Source organism: Moschus berezovskii, chromosome 17 (assembly GCF_049115385.1).
Source record: "Moschus berezovskii isolate FMDL1 chromosome 17, NW_MosBer_1.0, whole genome shotgun sequence".
In the NCBI taxonomy this organism is placed as follows: Eukaryota; Metazoa; Chordata; class Mammalia; order Artiodactyla; family Moschidae; genus Moschus; species Moschus berezovskii.
The window spans coordinates 40,989,684-41,009,717 of record NC_142476.1 but is presented as its reverse complement, the minus strand read 5'-3'; the positions used below and the strand labels follow the sequence as shown (position 1 = coordinate 41,009,717).

The following is a 20,034-nucleotide window of genomic DNA, read 5'->3' as shown; positions in this document are numbered from 1 at the left end:
CAACCCATGCCAGTGTTCTTGCCTGGAGAATCCCAGGGACAGAGGAGCCTGGTGAGCTGCCATCTGTGGAGTTGCACAGAGTCAGACACGACTGACGCAACTTAGCAGCAGCAGCAGCAGCAGCAGTGTCTCTGTGTGACAGCCCTGGGAGCACTTGGATTTTACTCACAAGATAATGTAAACCTTTGGAGAGTTTGTGTTCCTGTGACATGTTCTCTTTGGTTCCAGGCCTGCAAGTGCTGAGTGGACCATATCTAGGAAGGGGGAACCCTGGAGACCAGTGAAATGGTGGCAGCACAGCAGTGGAGGTGGGCGAAGCAGGCAGGATTGGGATGATTCTGTAGACACAGTCCTCTGGACTGGCTGATGCCTGAACATGGGGGACCAGGGAAAGGGAGACATAAAAATGACTCCTAGAGAGGCTGGGCTAGGTGGAGGGGTGGGTGGGAGAGCAGATGCACAGGAGATGAGAGGCGGGGAAAGGTGGGGCTCGAGTGACATCTCTGGAGTCATCAAAGTAAGGATGGTTGTGCTTTTTTGGCTGCACAACGTGGCATGTAGGATCTATAGCATCTTAGTTCCCTAGACCCCTGTCCCCTGCAGTGGAAGCATAGAGTCTTAACCACTGGACTGCCAGAGAAGTCCCAGGCTGGTTTTCAAAGCTGCAGGAAGGACCTACAAGCAATCTCCAGCACAGCCTGTGGGCTCAACCTCAGAGCACACCCCCAGCCTAACTAACTCTCACCTCTCCCACTGCATCCACCACGTCCAGGCCAGCAACAGTCAGCTTTGCCTGCCCCCAGCCTAACCAATCTTCTGCTTTAACCTGTGACTCCCGGGGGGCTCTTCTCAGAACAATAGCCATAATCCTATGGCATGATCCCCCAGGGGCTCCCTCTCACGGAGTGTAGACCAAACATGGTGTATGGTGTTTGCTGATACCCCAGTGATCTTGGCTGTCAAATGCACTCCTTCCAGTGGGATCCCCTTGTTCCTCCCATTCAGAGCTGGAGTCTGGGTCTCCTCCTTTTGAGTGGACTTTTGTGACTAGTCCAGTGCCCTAGCGCTCCCAAAGCAATGCTGTGTGACCTTCCAGGGTGGGTTGAGAAGGTGACCAGGCTGTGTTGTCCTGCCCTGTGGCCACCATATGATGAGGAAGCCCGTGGTACCCAGGACATCAGAGTCCTTCCTTGACCTCCAGGGCCCATACATCCTCACCAGCCTCGGTTTCTGGTCACTGGCCGCTGACTTGCTCACTGGCCCTGAACCTGCACTGGCTTTGCTCCTACCTCTCTGGCCTTTTGCTGACCTTGCCCATACTGTGTCTGGCACATGCTGACCCTCTGCCTGGCTGAGTCAACACTTCCCTTGTCGCTGGACCACCACCCTCTGGACGCATTCTTCCAACACTATCTAGAGCCCCAAGGGAAGGCTCTTTTTTAAAAAGAATGCCAATAAATACGGAAAGAGTTATAAAGTCAATGGTGGACACCCAAGTGAGTGAGTACAAGTGGTCTGAGAGCCTGCTGGCCACAAAGAGGCTGCTCACACATCCATTCAAGACACCCCCCCCACCCCCCGCACAGTGTGGAGCTTCAAGTCCATGGCAGCATTTCAGCTGAAGGCATACTTCTCCTAGTGGCCCCAATGCTGGGTGAGCACAGCACAGGTGCCAGGGTCTGGCCATCTCTGCCCAACACAAGGCTTCCCTAGGCAGTCTTTGCTCCAGAACTGTTGTGCTGGCCGGGATGCTGACTAGTCTGCATTCTCCCTCTCTCACATGCACAACACAGTACACCTCTGTGCTCCTACCTGGCCTCTGCACATGCTTACAGGAAGGCCTGGGATGACTCATGAAGTATTTCCCTACAAACTATGTATTAATTCAAATGTAAACCTGGCAACCATAACCAAGTGGTCAAAGCTGACATTACCTGTGTTGGGACAGGCTGCCATCATGGCCCCGACACACCATACCAAGGACACAATATAATTTCTGCAGTATTCTGCCGAAAACATGTAACCTGATTCTAATCACAAGGAAGCATCACACAAACTCTGGTTGAAAGGCACTCTGCAAAATAACTAGCCTGTACTCTTCAAGAATGCCAAGGTCAAGAAAGACAAAGGTTGAGGAACTATTTCAGATTAAGATCGAAAATGCAGAGTGTGACCCTGGACAGAGAAAAAAGCAGTAAGAACTTTGGAGAGAACTGAGTGTGGACTAGACAGCATTATTGCTTTACTGGTAAATTTCCTGATTTCTATCATTGTGCTGTGATTTGTAAGAGAATGTCCTTGTTCTTAGGAAACATACCATGACGTATTTAGCTGTCTCCAACTTCCTCTCGAATGGACCAGAAGAAAACCCCACTAATGTGTTTATAAACAATTATAGAGAGAATGATTAACAAATGGAGCAAATGTAAACAATTGGTGCATTTGGGTAACGCATATTGGGGAGTTTCTGGGACTAGTCTTCCAACTTTTGTGTCAGTTAGAACCAGACATGGAACAGCAGACTGGTTCCAAATCGGGAAAGGAGTATGTCAAGGCTGTATACTGTCACCCTGCTTATTTAACTTATATGCAGAGTACATCATGAGAAATGCGGGGCTGGATGAAGGACAAGCTGGAATCAAATTTGCCAGGAGAAATATCAATAACCTCAGATATGCAGATGATACCACCCTTATGGCAGAAAGTGAAGAAGTAAAGAGCCTCTTGATGAAAGTGAAAGAGGAGAGTGAAAAAGCTGGCTTAAAACTTAACATTCAGACATCAAAGATCATGTCAATTCAGTTCAGTCACTCAGTCGTGTCCGACTCTCTGCGACCCCATGAATCACAGCACGCCAGGCCTCTCTGTCCATCACCAACTCCCGGAGTTCACTCAAACTCATGTCCACAGAGTCGGTGATGCCATCCAGCCATCTCATTCTCTGTCGTCCCTTTCTCCTCCCACCCCCAACCTTTCCCAGCATCAGAGTCTTTTCCAGTGAGTCAACTCGTCGCATGAGGTGGCCAAAGTATTGCAGTTTTAGCTTTAGCATCAGTCCTTCCAATGAACACCCAGGATTGAGCTCCCTTAGAATGGACTGGTTGGATCTCCCTGCAGTCCAAGGGACTCTCAAGAGTCTTCTCCAACACCACAGTTCAAAAGCATCAATTCCTCATCTGGTCCCATTACTTCATGGCAAATAGATGGGGAAAAATGGAAACTGTGGCAGAGTTCATTTTCTTGGGCTCCAAAATCACTGCAGATGGTGACTGCAGCCATGAAATTAAAAGACACTGTGCCTTGGAAAAAAAGTTATGACCAACGTAGACATCACATTAAAAAGCTGAGACATTACTTTGCTGACAAAGGTCCATCTAGTCAAAGCTATGGTTTTTCCAGGAGTCATGTATGGATGTGAGACTTGGGCTATAAAGAAAGCTGAGCACTGAAAAATTGATGCTTTTGAACTGTGGAGTTGGAGAAGGCTCCTGAGACTTCCTTGGACTGTAAGGAGATCCAACCAGTCCATCCTAAAGGAAATCAGTCCTGAATATTCATTAGAAGGGCTGATGATGCTGAAGCTGAAACTCCAATACTTTGGCCACCCAATGCGAAGAACTAACTCATTGGAAAAGACCCTGATGCTGGGAAAGATTGAAGGCAGGAGGAGAAGGGGACGAGAGAGGATGAGATGGTTGGAAGGCATCAACTCCGGGATGGACATGAGTTTGAGCAAGCTCTGGGAGTTGCTGATGGACAGGGAAGCCTGGTGTGCTGCAGTCCATGGTGTCTCAAAGAGTTGGACACAACTGAGTGACTAAACTGAACTGAAAACTACATTTAAATGAAAAGTCACTAATAAATTGCACACTCCCACTTTGCCCCTCCTCACTATTTTCTGTAATAATGGTAATATAGTGGTTGTTGTTCAGTCGCAAAGTCGGGTCCAATTCTGTGACCCTCATGGACTGTAGCCTGCCAGGCCCCTCTGTCCATGGGATTTCCCAGGCAAGAATACTGGTGTGGGCTGCAGTTCCTTCTCCAGGGGATCTTTCCTACCCAGGGAACAAACCGACAGCTCCTGTGAAGAAGGAATTCACAGGGCCTGGACTCCATCTTAGGCCTGTTCATGCTGATCATGCTCAGCCACCTTTCCAATGGACTCTGAACTCTGTGTTTAGTGCCTATGAAAACAACAACAGAAGGATAAGACCCTGTCCAGACAGGGGAACCTTGAAGATCGTAGCTAGGTTACTCATCGCCCAAGAGGAAACAAATACTAATCACCCCTTCCTCCAGACAGGCCGTAAATTTTTCTGTATCTATTGGAGTATAACCTCGGGCTTATTGATTATTGGCTAACTGTTTGACTGTTTGAGCACGTGAGCACATAGCACGTGAATGATGGGGTTACTGGGGTTGTATTTTCCTTGGTTTATGTAAGTCTCAAGGAATTTGGAGTGGTGGATTCAGACATGTAAACATGGGGTATAAATGATTTTCACAAATGCTGGTCAGGGTCCTTGGCTAAGAGGAGACTCTGCATTGGGCCCGCCGGTGTAATAAACTGCACTTCACTATCTGCATTGTCCTTCTGAGGGAGTTTGTTTCCCGGAACGCGTGGCTACAACACTTGCATTGGCCTGTGGTAAAACAGTGACAAAATACACACGGGATAAAACCTGTCATTCCAATCATTTGCAAGTACACAGCTCAGTGGCCCAATGGAGACCCTGGCCCCCTGTGCAAAGCAGCAGTGGTCGGCTTCGCAAAATGAACCACTCTCTGCTACCCTGCTGCGGGGTAGCAACCTTTTCCTCCACCAACCCTTTCCTCCACCAACCCTTTCCTCCACCAACCCTTTCCTCCACCGCCCTGCTCCCCAGCCTGAGCATGCGTACCAAGGCGGGTTGTCGCGGCGGGCCGAAGCGCACGGGCGACGACCCGGAAGTTCCCTTGAGGAGGGCGGGGTTGACCCGGAAGCTCTCGTGGGGTGTGGCGGCAGAGCAACACACACCTTGGTGAACGGCGGCACAGGCGTCATGGTCTTCCTCAGTGCGCAGCTCTGGCTGCGGAACCGCATCACCGACCGCTACTGGAGGGTTCAAGAGGTGCTGAAGCACGCGCGGGTGAGTGTGCCGCACGTCCCGCTCCCCTGGCCGGCCCGGCGTGCGCGAGCCCCACCGACCGCCTCCTCTCTCGTTTCTTAACTAGCACTTCAAGGGAAGGAAGAATCGGTGCTACCGGCTGGCCGTCAGGGCTGTGACGCGAGCGTTCGTGCGATGCACGCGAGCCCGCAGTCTGAAGAAAAGGAACCTGCGGACGGTAAGCGCGGCCCTCCCGAGCCCACGGCGCCCTGCTGCCGTGGGTGGCCCCAACCTGGCGAACCCTCCCGTGCACCCGTCCGCTCGCAGCCCGTGGGGACCGGCTGTGCAGGCCGCTATGTGCGGGTGTCAGCGGTGCGCGCGGAGCCTGTTGAGCACTCAGAGCTCCCGCATCACCCACTCGCCCTCGCAGCTTTCCCGACTCAGCTTCCCTGCACTACCTACTCCTCGGTGCCCCTGGAGCGGACGCCACTGTCCATGTAACCCCGGCCCTTCGCGGGGCCCCCGCTTCCTCCCCTCCAGGCTGCTCACCTCCCTGAAGCTTCCACCCGGGAGCGCTCCGTCCCTGCCTGGTAGCACCCGTCTCAGTGGCTGTCATAATTCCCACACATGGATCCTTTCTACACCCGGAGCGGTGTCTGCCCCAGCATCTCTCGCTGATTTTTGTGTTCTGGCTCAAATGTGCGAGATATGAGCTTTACAGCTGGCATTTGGACAAAGGGCATTAGGCTTTGCTCACTGTTGTTTGCAGTGCAGCCTGAATAGGACACTGACTTTTGTATCCGCTTTTACAAAAAAATTTTTTAGTTCAGTCAGAACCTTTGCTGGGAGGTGTGGACGTGACATACAGCTGGTTCTCAAACATTTCGACGTTTTCTCATTTCAGCTCTGGATTAATCGAATTACAGCTGCCTCCCAGGAACATGGTCTGAAATACCCAGCATTCATCCTCAATTTGATTAAGGTATGGTCGAGGATGTGGTCCTGCTGAGACATTAAACGTCTTTATAACCCGGCGTTTTCATGCTCTAGCAGGCTCCACCGTGGAGTGTTAGCAGCCTAACACTGTTTTCATTCTATTTTTTTTGGGGGGGGGTCTTTATTAATATTAGAGAAATCCAAGATTACAGAGGATCTAAGAGCTGGCATTGGGCCCACTGTTTTCACTCTTGGGGTGGGGTTCTGGTGGGTTCTGGGGTTCACCTCACTTGCTCTTTCATTGCCCTAACTGGTAGTAGAATTAGTAATAGGGTGTGTGGTACCAAGACATAATCATGCTGTTTCCCCATCAAGAATGAAAAGCAGAAAAACTTGGCTTTAACTTTAGAGTTTAATTACAAATTTTTCATGATGAATAAATTATGACAAGGTGGCAGATCAAGTTGAAACATAATTAAATGGAGCGAAACATTTGGAATGTTGGAGTAAGCAAGTGTCAGAGCATCTCGCTCACTGGCATCTAGACAGTATGCCATTTCCTCTGCTTTTTTGGCTGCACCCTATGACATATGAAACTTCCCCCCAACCAGGGTTCAATTCCTAACTCTAACCAGGGATGAAACCTGAACCCCCTGCAGTGGCAGTGCAGAGAATTAACCAATGGACCACCAGGAAGTCTGTCCCTACTCCCTCTGCTTTCTTATGCAGTTAAATTTTTTCTTAAAAAGCTTGGGGAGTAGGTGAGTTGGTGCTGTGCTTCTTCCTGTGCCAGGAGGGAGCACTTTACAGAGATCCTCAGGGCGAGTGTAGGTGTGACACTTCATTTTACTCATGGGGAACTGGCTCAGAAAGGAGAGGGACTTTGCACAGGGGTCCCAGGTAGTAGAATAGGAGTCACTCCTGCACAGCTGCATTTAATGTAAGACCACCCCCCTTTTTTTTCCTGCACCTCAGACTCATAGGCAGTGTCCATTGGTTTTCTATTGTCTTACTCGACAGATGACTGACTTTGGCTCTCTTATGGAAATTAGGAATGCCCAGTTTTGTTTGTTTATTTCTGGCTGTGCTTGGAATGGGCTTTCTCTAGTAGTGGTGAACAGGGTCTAGTCTCTAGTTGTGGCACGTGGGCTTCTCATTCCAGTGGCTTCTTTTGTAGGGCAGGGGCACTAGGCCAACACAGGCTTAGTTGCTCCACTGCATGTGGGATCTCCCCGAATTAGGGATCAAACCCATGTCTTCTGCATTGGCAGGCAGATTCTTTATACCACTGAGCCACCTGGGAAGCCCAGAATGCCCAGTTTTGGTCCTTGTTCTTCTGTGCCTCATATACCTTTTCCATGTCTCGTTTTTCACCATTTATACAATAGGAATTGTGATTTCATCTTCCCACCTGACTTAAAGGGATAACTTAGGCCAGGAATCTGGCATTGGGAGCTGTGCCCTTCCCTTATACTCACTTGTCCTACTTGGACAAGACTCACAATGCTCTCCCCCACTGGTGCTCAAGCAGTATGTATTGGTGACTGAAATCACAGGGTGATCAGCTGCATTCAGAGTTGTTTTATGTTTCACTGAAATGCTAAAATATTTAACTATGATTTTCTTCCCAGTGCCAGGTGGAGCTCAACAGGAAAGTACTTGCAGATTTAGCCATCTATGAACCAAAGACTTTTAAATCTTTGGCTGCTTTGTCTAAAAGAAGGCGAGAAGAAGGATTTGTTGCTGCCTTGGGGGATGGGAAGGAGCCTGAAGGAATTTTTTCCAGGGTGGCACAGCACCACTGAGGGGGATGCTGATACCAATGGCCCTTTGAGCATCCCCCTGTGATGATAATACTAAAATAGGGACTACAGATTATTTGTCAACAGTGTGTAGGTTTGACTTGCATTTGTATTAGTTTACATGTCAGTTCCAAACCTGAGAGAAGAGGACTTGTCTTGCCTCATTGGCACAGGTTCAGAAATCTCACATGGATTGTGTAAATAAAGTTTATGTGGTGTTTGAGTTAACTTCTTTGGTATCAACAAACACCTTGGGTGGGCCCTGACTGGGTGTTGATGCTACCAGGGTGAGGCTTCCCCTGGGAACCTTAGATACTCCTGAAGGCTGGGGGGTGTGCACCAGGCCTGACACTGGCCTTGCTATTGTGCGCCTCACCCCCCCCACTTTGGTTTCCAGTAGGAACTCCTGGCTCAACTCTTCAGCCACTGAGCAGCAGGTAGTTTCCCTCACTGTAGACCAGCAGTGGCAGCAGGCAGGGTGGTTCTGATGCCAGGCTCACCTTAGCCTCCACAGGTGGAGTGACCATCAGATCACCTGGGGAGCCTTAATGTAAGGGTTCTGGTCCCTCACCCAAATACTTGACTTCATTCGTTCCAGAATCAAGCCAGAAATCTCTGCTGATGGGGGCTGCTTCACAAGTCAGCCCTGTCCACCTCTTCTGACCACAGCCACGCAGAGGTGTCTCCCCTACTGCTCAGTGACAGGACCTTCCTCTGGTCCTTTGTGGGAGCCTCATCTGCTGAGCCCTCTAGCTCTGGCCTCCTGTTACTGGGTCTCTGATCAGCCCCACCACTCCCTGACAGCTCTCACCAAAACCATCTCCTAGTCCCCCAATCTAGGGACACTGTCAGCCCTGGGTGACATACACTCTCTCCCCACCTCGGGCTCACTACCCTCCAGGACTCTGACCTCACCCTCACACCCTCTGCTCTAGGAGAGCTCTTCAGGCCCACTATAGTAGCTGCTGTCTGCGGACTCCTACGCTTACCTGCCCTCACCCCAAAACTTCCACACTGGGTCCTGTGCAACACCATCCTTTGCCAGCCAACCCCTGTAAGTCGCTCCTTCCTCATACACACCCACCTCCAACTCAATAAGGAGGCAATCAAATCCTGGCCACCCACTGCCTGGCAACCTTTACAGTCTGCCCACTTCCCTTCATCCTCATGTGGGCAAGTATCTCTTCCCAGTGCAATTACTGCACTGGCTTTCTAAAAGGAAGCCTCCTCTAGCCCTCGTTATATCCAGTGATGGCCACTAGACTAAGCACTGGAAGGCAGAGAGCTGAGTCCTGTTCTCCCACACCATATGCAGTGCCTAACTCCATAACTCGTCAGTAAACGGCTCTTATTGAAAGACGACAGGGTGGAGGATACAAGGAGCTCTCTGGCGTGGGGATGAAATTGTGTGCAACAGGCACTGTCATGGAGGAGCTGCCGTCTCTTTGTTCATCTTGATAAAGGAAGGCGGGGAAGTGGCAGACAACTGTGAGCTGTTCCTGGCACACATACCCGCACCCCAACCCCCACCGCCCACCAGTAGCTGGCAGTCACTAATCCTGAGAGCGCCTGGTGCAACCAATGAGAAAATGGAGGGTCAAACCCCTGGACGGCTCGCCGCTTCCCGTGCTGCCCCACGCCCTCCCATCCCCGCATCGCAGTCTAGCTCTTCTGCCAACCTCGGGGGAACTCATGCTTCATGCCTCTTTGCAGTTGCTGTGCTTTGTAGAAACATCGAATTAAACGTTTCCAGCTACAATGGCACGCCACTCCAGTACTCTTGCCTGGAAAATCTCATGGATGGAGGAGCCTGGTAGGCTGCAGTCCGTGGGGTCGCTAAGGGTCGGACACGACTGAGCGACTTCACTTTCACACATTGGAGAAGGAAATGGCAACCCACTCCAGTGTTCTTGCCTGGAGAATCCCAGGGACGGGGGAGCCTGGTGGGCTTCCGTCTATGGAGTCACACAGGGTCGGACACGACTGAAGTGACTTAGCAGCAGCAGCAGCTACCATCTCTCTTCTCTCGACTCAATTCTGAAGGCGAGATCTTCGGGAGTCTGGCGTTAATACCTGTACTCCAAAACCTCTACTTAGTAAACACCGTGCCAGCGGCCACAAATTAACTAGGGAAACAGCATCTCGTTGCTGCTGGGCGCGGGCTGGGAAAACTTACCACGCGTGCGCCCATCCTTTAAGGTCGGAGGCCTCGGAGACGTCTGACAGCTCCACTCAAGCCCTGGACCACCCGCCCGAAAGACGCAAGGACTCCCGCCCCCGCCCAACGGGCCTTCGCGGCAAGGGGCATCTCGCCTGTCTCCGCTTACCAGGGGCTGCCCGCGGGCCCCTTCAGCCTCCCTCGGCACCCGTTTGACCCCTAAGAAGCCTGGGGCTGCGGTGGGAACTTCGGGAGCTACCGAGTCTCTGCGCGGACCCTATAGGCACGCCCGAACGGTTAAACCGGGAAAGTCGCCGGGAGCTGACCCCTGCGACTATTACTTCCGGGTCGGGATCAAGACGACGGTCTCGCCAGGGCGCCGCAGGGCCTACTGGGTAACGAGCCTGTTCCCCCACCCGCGCCGAGTTCCGGCGTCGGTCGTGCCGTTGACGGACAGTCAGCAGAGCCAATCGAGGCAAGGGAACCCCGAGCTGCCCGCCAGTTGAGCCAATGGCACGCGGCGGGGCTGGGCGGTCGCGGTCGTAGAGCGTTGCGAGGAGCCGCCCTGCCGGGAAGGAGCCAGAGAGAGAGTCGGCGGCACAAAATGGCGGCGGCGGTCGGGGCCGGGGCTCCAGGGTCGACGGCCCCCGCGGTAGCGGCTGGCACGCCGGGCTCCGGAGGCGCAGTCCCCGCGTCACAGGGGGTGCTGATCGGGGACCGGCTATACTCCGGGGTGCTCATCACCCTGGAGAACTGCCTTCTGCCCGACGACAAGCTCCGCTTCACGCCGTCCATGTCGAGTGGTCTCGACACCGACACGGAAACCGACCTCCGTGTGGTGGGCTGCGAGCTCATCCAGGCGGCCGGCATCCTGCTCCGCCTGCCGCAGGTGAGGGAGCTGCCGCGAGCCTCGGGCCGAGGTAACCGCCGCGCCCGCTCCGGGAAGGTTGCCAGGCCCTTTGTTGGCGGCGGGGCCGGAATCGGACCCGGCGCTCGCTTCGTGTCCCTGCTCGGAATCCAGGCCCAGCAATGACCCCGTACCCGGATCACAACCCCACTCCTTACTGATGTCGGTACCCGGCTCGGATCACTCCTATTCCCACCGAGAACTCAGCCCCCACCCCGTTCCGTGTCCCTGCCCGGGACCCGGGCCCAGCGCCTACCCAAGGCCGAAGCGCACCCTGCTGCAGCCCACTAGAGATGATAAAGGAGGCGAGGCAGCGGGATGCGAAGAACCTTTGTGGATGCAGTAAACGTTTTAGGTTCTGATTCATTATCAGGAGTTTCACGAAACCCAGTAGGTTTAATTTGAGAACCTTGAAGTGGGCAATTGAAAAGAATGGAATCCTTCTCTTGTGCAGGTGGCCATGGCTACTGGGCAGGTGTTGTTCCAGCGGTTCTTCTACACCAAGTCCTTTGTGAAGCATTCCATGGAGGTGAGACTTACCGTCTTTCTTCCCCACAGAAACGTGTTGACAGGAAACCTGGGTTTGTGGTGTTGCCGGTCGCTCAGAGGAAGGAGTACTGGTCTTGGCAATTGTAGTGCTCGCTGTATTTGGGGTGGGGTGTGTTGGGAAGCCCCCTGTGCTGTAGAGGGGTCTCTCCCAAGTGGCCTTTTTCTCCGGGTGTATCTCCTCTGCTCTTAACCGCTGTTCTTCAGCTGTTGGAGATTGGTCCTTGGAACGAACCTCTGTCCCATCGCTTACATTTCAGCACGTGTCAATGGCTTGTGTTCACCTGGCCTCCAAGATAGAAGAGGCTCCAAGGCGAATACGGGACGTCATCAACGTGTTTCATCGCCTTCGACAACTGCGAGAGAAAAAGTGAGTCCATCAGCGCTGTCATAGATACCTGCCTGCATGTTTTCGCAGTTACTCAGTTACACTAGTTTCTGGGACAAAATTTAGGGTGTGAGATTTTACACTTGTGTCCAGAAGGGGGCCTGGCAGCTGGGAGGTACCCTTCAGATACTGTTAATCAGTGAAGGAAATACTGTCAGCAGGAAGGGGACTGTGGCTATTGGCTGGCTGACATCGATTTCCTGGTTGCCCACCAGGTTGTTTGGTCAGCCTGGATGCTCTGGAGCTGGTTCAAAACCTTAGCACTGTTTTCATTTTGGGCTGGATGAGTCTTTGTTGTGGGGACTTTACTGTGTATTGTAGGGTATTTAGAAGCATCCTTGGCCCAGGCTTTCCAATGCTTCAGGTAATGGAGGTCCTTTGTGAAACACAGTTTTGGCTGTTTAAGCATCATGCTTCTGTGGGTTGTTTGGATTTCCATTCATCCACAGTGCATCTGCTTATGTCTTGAGCCCCACAAAGGACGTGCAGTCCTTGTGTGATGAGATGGTGAGACCCTCCAATCTTCAGTCCGTGTTTATCCTCTGTAAGGAAAACAGGGAGAGGGTTATTGAGGAGGCATAAGTAGGTTAGCATGGGGTTTGAGAAAGACTTTGTGGTTTTGTTAGTTAAAGGAAGTGAACTTCCTGACTCCATCTGTGTTGTGTGTATGGTAGATTGTCACTGGAGGTAACTGTGGGATTTGATAGACTGTTTTGTTTGACTTGACTCTTATGCAGATTGTGTGTTTTGTCTTTGTAGAAAACCTGTGCCTCTCCTCTTGGATCAAGATTACGTTAACTTAAAGAATCAAATTATAAAGGCGGAAAGGCGAGTTCTCAAGGAGCTGGGTTTCTGCGTCCACGTGAAGCACCCTCACAAGGTGGGTATGAGGCCCAGCTGCCACGTGAGCCCACCAAAGTGACTGCTGCATTCCCACTCAGATTGGGAACTCCAAAGGATTAAATGTGTCCCTGATTTGGTTTTCCAGTTTATACCTGTACTCTGAAAGATAACTGTTTTGTCATCAGCCTTCTCATATTATGTTAATTTTAATAGTATATTTTTAAGAGGTGTAAGTTATCTCTTTCAAGTTTGAGCTTTCAGAAACAGTGATAACTTGTAAGAATGAAATCTGTCAGTTTTCTGTTTGTTTCTCAACAGCTGATTTTCTAAAGCTGCTTAAGTAATTATTTTATTTTATGGGCGAATTGGAAGAATTCTGAAGTGTTTATTTGGAAGTGAAGGAGGACAGTTTTACAGCGTGTATCAGTTGAGCATATGATAGCACACATATCTTCTGTGTTCCCCTCAAACACAGAGTGCTGTTTTCATCTGTCTCTGTCCCCGTTTTATTGGGGGTTTCCTCATAGCTTCTTTCTCACTTGTATGACTTTCTGGCATTAATTCAGAATCTTGGTAAATTACTCACCATAGATTTACGAGCTTTTTCTTCATTTGCTGAAAGTATTTTCACACCGTGCTTTGTATAAGTTAGCGGCTGGGGTACAGAAACATTTTGGGCAGGCTACTCTCACTGGTGGAGAATGTGTCGAAGATGAGAATGAGCCTGAGCCCTGGCCATGAGAAGCTCAGTGCAGCTAGGTCCTCCCGTGCTTCCCTGGTGCCTGGCCCAAAAGCAGGGAGCAGGCACGTCAGCAAAAACTCCCTCCAGCTGAACTGTGCACCAGGCGTGTGACAGGAGCCAGCCCTGGGATCTAGCACGAGGCTCTTGTTTGCTGCATGGACGCCCTCAAGATCTGAATTCTGGGTTCTCAAGGTTCTTGGTAATAACTGCCTGACCCATATCTTCCAGATAATCGTTATGTACCTTCAGGTGTTAGAGTGTGAGCGTAACCAACACCTGGTCCAGACTTCATGGTGAGTTGACCTTCCTTGTTATATGAGACCAGCCAGGGCAGTGCAGGAGTATGTTGATTTGAGGCACCTGGGCAGTGGGTAGTCGGTCCCATGACTTGGTTGTGGGCTGGAGTTGTTCAAGTGCCCAGTGTTCCTGCCATGTAAATTCCAACCACATTCCCAAAATATCAGGCACTGGTGGAACGGTAAGGTGACCCATCCCCCCCCACCCCCCAGGAGACCAGTCAGTGGGCTTCCCTTTGGGGGCTGTTGACTAGGCACATCAGGATCTTCCCACAGCTGGCAGTGTGGACTTAGTGGTTTTACATCTAATGTGAACTTGCTTCTCACTGCCTTAATTAAGCGAATGATATGGGAGGAAGAGGGGGTGTAGGGCCTTCCTACAATTGGGGGACTGATTTTAATAATATGCTAATATACTAGAAGTGAAGCCTGAAGTAACGGTTCAGTGCTGGGTGCTTTCCCACAGAATTAGGTCTGTAAGGGTCATGTTTTTGCTGCCTGAATTGTCTGGTGCTGTGCTGTGCTAATGGAGAACCTATTTTGACTTTTCTTTTCTGTACTCTTTCAATCAAAGGGTAGCCTCTGAGGGTAAGTGACTAAGACTTCTCCTCTCCTGTCCAAGCGCTTCGGTGCGGGGACAGCGGCCGTCCTCAGCCAACCCTGTGCAGGCTCTCCACCGAAGGCTGGCTCTAGATGGTGGTATGCGCACGATAGTCTAGTGCTGGCCCCCTGCTGCTGTGGTTCTCTGACGGGTGTGCTTCTTGTTAATCCTCTGTCGTGCTTGGTAATTGTATTGATTAGACTTGATAACTGTCTTGACTTGAATTTTGTCCATTTGAAACTGCTCTACCTGTGCAATAAAGATGCAGTACCTTTCTCTTAAAGCAAACTAGGGGATGTTGTGAAAACTGGCTGGTGGGAGTTGAGACTAGTGTGGGTGGTGTTTATTTCTGGAAGTCCTGAAGTTGCTCTTTTCAGCAGCTAAGGGTTGACACATTTTTGTAAAAGGTGTGCATCTTTAAATCATTCCATGGACACTGTTTATATTGTAACTTGTTTTAAAAATAGTAACTTTAAATATATGTTTTGAGGACTTTTGTTTTTTTAAGGACATAAAAGTTAATGGTTTAATAATGTTATAACTGAGTACTAAATGTTTTCTTATTAGAACCAAAATAGTTACTGATGGTTGTATTTATTAAATGTTTGAACTGTTTACTTGCAACTCTCGGGACATATGGCCTTGGGTCCATCACACAAGGTTTTTTTTTGGTCCCTTCTGGGTACCTGGAGCGAGATCTTAACAGCCAGGTGCTCCTAGTGGGCAGATGTAGAATTTATCACTGAGAAAGCTCTCCATGGGTTCGTAGGTCACATTCTCCAGGATTTGGGGCAGAGATAAGCAGGGTGGGGGGTTCATCAGTTAGGCCCCAGCATGACTTGGCTGCCCCCGTGGGTGTAGCCTGCTATCATTGGGGTATGTTAAAAGCAACGAATGTATGACCTGTTCAGCTGTTCTCTTGTGCAATGAATCTCTGCAGTATTTTCTGTTTTCCTGTGTTTTTGCAATATTGATAAAATTAATGTGAGGTTTGATTTTTGGTCTTTTTAAATCTTAGAGAAACATATCTAAATGAAATTGCTGAAAATGTAGCCAGCAGTAGAATTCTAACCTTTTAAGAAATACAAATGTTTTGTATTTTTATATCTTCTAATATGATAGTTGTTAAAAATGTACTGATTGTGATGAAACTTGTAGTATTTTGTTGCTTTTATCTGATTTTATGAATGTTCATTTTAAGACTCCTTATTGAAATGGGACAATTTGGAAACGGTTCTTTGATAAGCCTGAGAAGAGGATTTCCCTTTGGGCACTGAGCCCTCTGCATGACATTCCCTTGCACCCAAGGGAATTTTTCCCCCTTGTCAAGTGGACTCCCGTGTGGAAGAAGCCACGCTGCGAGCACCTCTTCCCGGAAAAGGAGCGCAAGAGGACGACTTGTCTCAGAAAGGCCCTCGCAGGCTTTGTGCTCAGCCCGTTCATTTGAGTTTGCATGTTTCTCTGCACTATGGATTTTGAGCATTTAAATTTTCTTAATCAAATATGTTGAACTGCCACAGTAGACATCTTTCTGAGGCACTGTGTTTTGCATGAGAGCAGGCCAAAGGTTGAGAGGGAAAAGTAAAGTTAAAGTTGGTTCTCTTTCATAGCAACATGTACTCTCTGACATTCAGCCAGCTTTAAAGATTTTTTTCAGTAGTTTCTCTATCTTCCTATCCTGTATTCAGAAAAAGCAGCTGGGACGTTTCTCAATGAACTTGTGAGAATCACAGGACTGTTTAGCTCCTAAGTCCTGGCTGTAGACTAGTTAGTGGAGTAGTGACTTTACCTCGACAGTGCAGACGGGTGTCATGTGCATACCCCAGGGGTTTCAGTTCTTCCTGTGTTTGGTTTTCAGGAACTACATGAACGACAGCCTTCGCACAGATGTTTTTGTGAGGTTCCAGCCTGAGAGCATAGCCTGTGCCTGCATCTATCTTGCTGCCAGGACGCTGGAGGTCAGTGTGGGGCCACCTGGAGAGTCACCAAGTTACGTTCATTGGCGTCATTAAAAAGCCTACTTGTTGGTGACAGTCAGGCTTGTTTTTATTGCCCTGAGAATCTTGTTGGCTATGAAGAATGGTTAATGATGATGGCCTCTGTGTTTACAGATCCCTTTGCCCAATCGTCCCCATTGGTTTCTTTTGTTTGGAGCAACTGAAGAAGAAATTCAAGAAATCTGCTTAAAAATCCTGCAGCTGTATACTCGGAAAAAGGTTCTGTGTCTTTTCATGTAACGTGTGCACCTATGTTTGACTGGAAGCATCTGGTCTGAATCATGCACTTTGGCTTTTCTAGGTTGATCTGACTCACCTGGAGAGTGAAGTGGAGAAGCGCAGGCATGCCCTTGACGAGGCAAAGGCACAAGCCAAGGGCCTGCTGCCCGGCAGCACCCAGTCGCTGGACAGTGCATCGCGGTTCTCGCCTGCCCCCAAGCCTGGTAAGCGTGTCCTCCCAGGGCGGCCCTCTCACGCTGAGTTCTCTCGGATCACATCTGCAGCTAGACTGAGCACTCCTGAGGGCTCCAGAGTCCCCAGCAAACAGGAGGCAATCTTTGAAGTGAGGCGGGGGCTCCTATGAAGTCTGTTCTTGTGTATTCACTAGTAAGGGGTATGGACAGGCTCCTGAAATGGCTCTCATTACCCAGCCCACCCAAGTAGTTTGCCTTGAAAGCCTCATAAATCTGGAGGAGTAGATCCTGTTGTCAGATACTAGAGTTAAGCATGATGCCTGTCCCCAGTCCTGGAGGCCTGGCAAGTGAGATAGGTGGTCTTCCTGCATCTGGAGGTCCTGAACTGGACTGGGAGCCAGAAGTCAAGAGTTGGCAGCAGCAGTCCCTTGGGATTGGCCTCATCTTGCTTGGCTTTCCCGTTTCTCACCAGAGCAGTTGTTGGGTTGTAACTTCTTGTGATTGATTCTAGTGGAATCCCCCAAAGAGGGCAAAGGAAACAAGCCTTCCCCGCTCTCTGTGAAAAACACCAAGAGGAAAGTGGAGGGTGTGAAGAAAACCAAGGTGGACAGTCCAGTAAATGGGTGAGTAGCCATGTGCCCAGATGGCACTGGGGTTGGCTAGAGAGACTTGAGGTCTCAATTATTCTCTGCCCTATTCTCAGCTTGCCGAAGGGGCAGGGGAGTCGAAGTCGGAGCGGGAGTCATGAGCAGAGCTACTCAAGATCCCCGTCACATTCTGCGTCCCCTAAGAGAAGGTGTGTGCTGCTTGGGTGCACGGGCTATTTCCTGGGGAAGTGGTGTGGCCTCTCCTTGGGGACAGTTGCCCCTGACCCTGAGGTGGTCAGGATGGGTGGTCACCTGCCCGGTGGTCTCCTTCACAGGAAAAGTGACAGTGGCTCCACATCTGGTGGGTCCAAGTCACAGAGCCGCTCGCGGAGCCGGAGTGACTCCCCACCACGACAGGCCCACCGGGGCGCCCCCTACAAAGGCTCCAAGGTGCGGAGCTACCGGAGATCCAAGGACTGCAAGTACTCCGCCCAGAAGCCACACAAGTCCCGGAGCCGGAGCTCCTCCCGCTCTCGGAGCCACTCACGGGAGCGGGCGGATACTTCTGGAAAATACAAGAAGAAAAGTCATTACTATAGAGAACAGCGACGGGAGCGTTCTCGGTCTTATGAGCGAACGGGCCATCGCTATGAGCGGGACCACCCTGGGCACAGCAGGCACCGTAGGTGAGGGGTGGGGTCCCTGCAGGACTGTGCTTTGGCCCTCGGTGTGGACACCTCAGCTGCTGGCCCTGGGGCGTGACTCTTTGGATACAGTTGTTGACTCTGGACCGTGTGATGAATTGGGAGATGGCATGGAGAGGCTGGCGAGGTGCCCTTTCGTCTGGCCTGGGCCCAGCCCCCGGCTCTTGCCCAGCGCCTCAGCAGCAGCCCGGCTAGATGCAAAGGCGGGGCACATGTCCCAGCAGCGGGGTTTGGTGCTACAACAGGCTGTCTGTTCACCCCTGAACCCATACTTAATTACGTTAAACCAAGAAAATGATTTTTCAATCCTTTGCCTATATTAGGTTATACTGTGTATGTATTTTGCAGTGTTTCACGATGAGAAAATGGCCTTAATAGCCCCTTACTCTGTCCACGTTGTAAATAAACATGTGTTTAATACGAGTTAAAGCTATATATGAAAACTGATAACTTGAACTGTCAGCTTAAAACTTGTGTAGAGAATTCTGATTTTTAAAATGTGAAGGTATTTAGATCTGTGTTGAAAGTCGTATATTTTTATCTGTGTGATGCTGAGTGCAGGCCGCCAGCTCCTAGAGAAGTTTCCTATATATGCATTTTACGTTGTTAAATAAACAATTCTCTCTACTCAGGACATTGGCAAAGTTAAAGGGCTTGTCGTTCGTTTGTCGTTCTCATTGTTTGTTCCCCTGCACAGCCTGCAGCACCGGTCTAGCAATGTGTCTGCGCTCCCCTCTCTGATCTCATTACAGTGTTGGTTTTTGTACTGATTGCGTCTGCTCCTCTCTGAGGGCTTGTGAGGCTCTGAGCTTTCTGCTGCCAGCAGGGTAAATGGAGGGTTTGCAAAGGACAAACAGCATCACCTTGGAGGGGTCCTCTGTGGGAATGGGTGAGGACAGCTCGGTGGTGCCAGTGAGCAGGGTGGGTCAGGGCTGTCTCCAAGTGCTGCATGCACTCTCTGCAAATCAAAGGCACTCGGGGGACGTGTCTATGCCCTGTGTTGGCTCTCTCCAGACCAGCACTTCTTTATGGGTGGAAGGCTCACCCTTCCTGGTGCCAGTGGCCTGGAGAAAGGTGCCTGAAGTCAGTACAGCCAAGGTATGAAAGCAGCAAGGTCAGCATCCAGGGTCCAGGTGGCTTACAGTTGGAACCAAACCATAAAAGCCTGCGGAGGCTGAGAGGCAGGCTCCTGGATGTGTTCACAGACCTTTCAACCTGGAAACAGAAGCTCCCCTCAGGTTGAAGGGTACATCCTCTGGTGACTCAATTTTAGAGCTGGGCCCAGATTCTGCAGTTTTGCCCTCCCATTGGCCTATCCTCCACTCACTGCTTAGCCAAGTTGGGCCGGGGGTGGCAAGGCATGGCCATTTTGTACCAAGACTCACTGGAAGACCCTCCTACACAGCAAGCCTCAAGGAGGACCAGACTCCCCACATCCTTGTCCCAGCAGGAGCTCCTTCAGGTCCATTCTGGCTGTCCATCCTAGCCAACCTCAGGACAACAGAGCCTTTCTGTGTTACACGGGTTAAGTGGGCCCTCTGAGCCCCTTACCCTGAGGAACAACATTGGGTCTTAGCTCAACCCCATGCTGCTTCTGGTTTTCAGACAGGAACTTATGGACACAACACGGGAACTTGTTTGCTTTAAGGAAGGCATATACACTCCACCCATGCACAGAGCGTCGTATTATCCATCCCACGGTACATGCGGGACGTCCTTCGCTTATCCAGACTGGCAGAGCGGAGGCTGCAAGCCAAAGTGGAGCGGTGGCGGGTCCGAGACATCCAAGTCATTCCTGACGGCGCCCCGGCTCTAGTCCAACACCCGGCACCTGTCTACCACCTTCCCCGCCCCAAGAGGCGGGCTCGGGGGTAAAGACGTCGCCCCTCGAGACAAGTTGCTCCGAGTCCGGCTCCCGCCCCAGCATCTGCCGTAGTTAGAGCCACTTCCTTCGCCCCCGCAAACTCTTTCCGTCGCCGGGAAAACGCCACTTCCGTCCTTCCCGGACGACTGACCCTTGACTGTCG

At 50.8% G+C, this 20,034-nt stretch overlaps 2 protein-coding genes across 4 annotated transcripts; both read left to right on the top strand.

Annotated features, from left to right (window-relative positions):
- The first annotated feature begins 4,982 nt into the window (after positions 1–4,982).
- MRPL20 (mitochondrial ribosomal protein L20) lies at positions 4,983–8,048 on the top strand. The gene is made up of 4 exons (XM_055419343.1): positions 4,983–5,129; positions 5,215–5,325; positions 5,992–6,069; positions 7,655–8,048. Exons 1-4 carry the CDS (start codon positions 5,043–5,045, stop codon positions 7,826–7,828), a joined length of 450 nt encoding a protein of 149 aa, XP_055275318.1. The 5' UTR covers positions 4,983–5,042; the 3' UTR covers positions 7,829–8,048.
- Positions 8,049–10,544: 2,496 nt separating this feature from the next.
- Positions 10,545–18,641, top strand: CCNL2 (cyclin L2). 3 transcript variants are annotated; one of them, XM_055419341.2, is made up of 11 exons: positions 10,554–10,872; positions 11,345–11,419; positions 11,697–11,806; positions 12,584–12,704; positions 13,638–13,702; positions 16,165–16,264; positions 16,418–16,522; positions 16,605–16,746; positions 17,228–17,339; positions 17,420–17,512; positions 17,639–18,641. In XM_055419341.2, exons 1-11 carry the CDS (start codon positions 10,588–10,590, stop codon positions 17,991–17,993), a joined length of 1,563 nt encoding a protein of 520 aa, XP_055275316.1. In that variant the 5' UTR covers positions 10,554–10,587; the 3' UTR covers positions 17,994–18,641. The 3 variants fall into 3 exon arrangements, 2 of the variants coding, with proteins under 2 accessions (XP_055275316.1, XP_055275317.1); XM_055419342.2 differs by having other exon boundaries at positions 10,783–10,903; XR_016039612.1 differs by lacking the exons at positions 16,605–16,746; positions 17,228–17,339; positions 17,420–17,512; positions 17,639–18,641 and having other exon boundaries at positions 10,545–10,872; positions 14,280–16,264; positions 16,418–16,466.
- The last annotated feature ends 1,393 nt before the right edge of the window (positions 18,642–20,034 follow it).

Coding starts and splice junctions, on each gene's coding strand:
- CCNL2 (XM_055419341.2), top strand. CDS start 10,588: ATGGCGGCGGCGGTCGGGGCCGGGGCTCCAGGGTCGACGGCCCCCGCG. Junction 13,703..16,164: donor CACCTGGTCCAGACTTCATG/GTGAGTTGACCT, acceptor TTTGGTTTTCAG/GAACTACATGAACGACAGCC. Junction 17,513..17,638: donor TCTGCGTCCCCTAAGAGAAG/GTGTGTGCTGCT, acceptor TCTCCTTCACAG/GAAAAGTGACAGTGGCTCCA.
- MRPL20 (XM_055419343.1), top strand. CDS start 5,043: ATGGTCTTCCTCAGTGCGCAGCTCTGGCTGCGGAACCGCATCACCGAC. Junction 5,326..5,991: donor AGAAAAGGAACCTGCGGACG/GTAAGCGCGGCC, acceptor TTCTCATTTCAG/CTCTGGATTAATCGAATTAC. Junction 6,070..7,654: donor TCATCCTCAATTTGATTAAG/GTATGGTCGAGG, acceptor TTTTCTTCCCAG/TGCCAGGTGGAGCTCAACAG.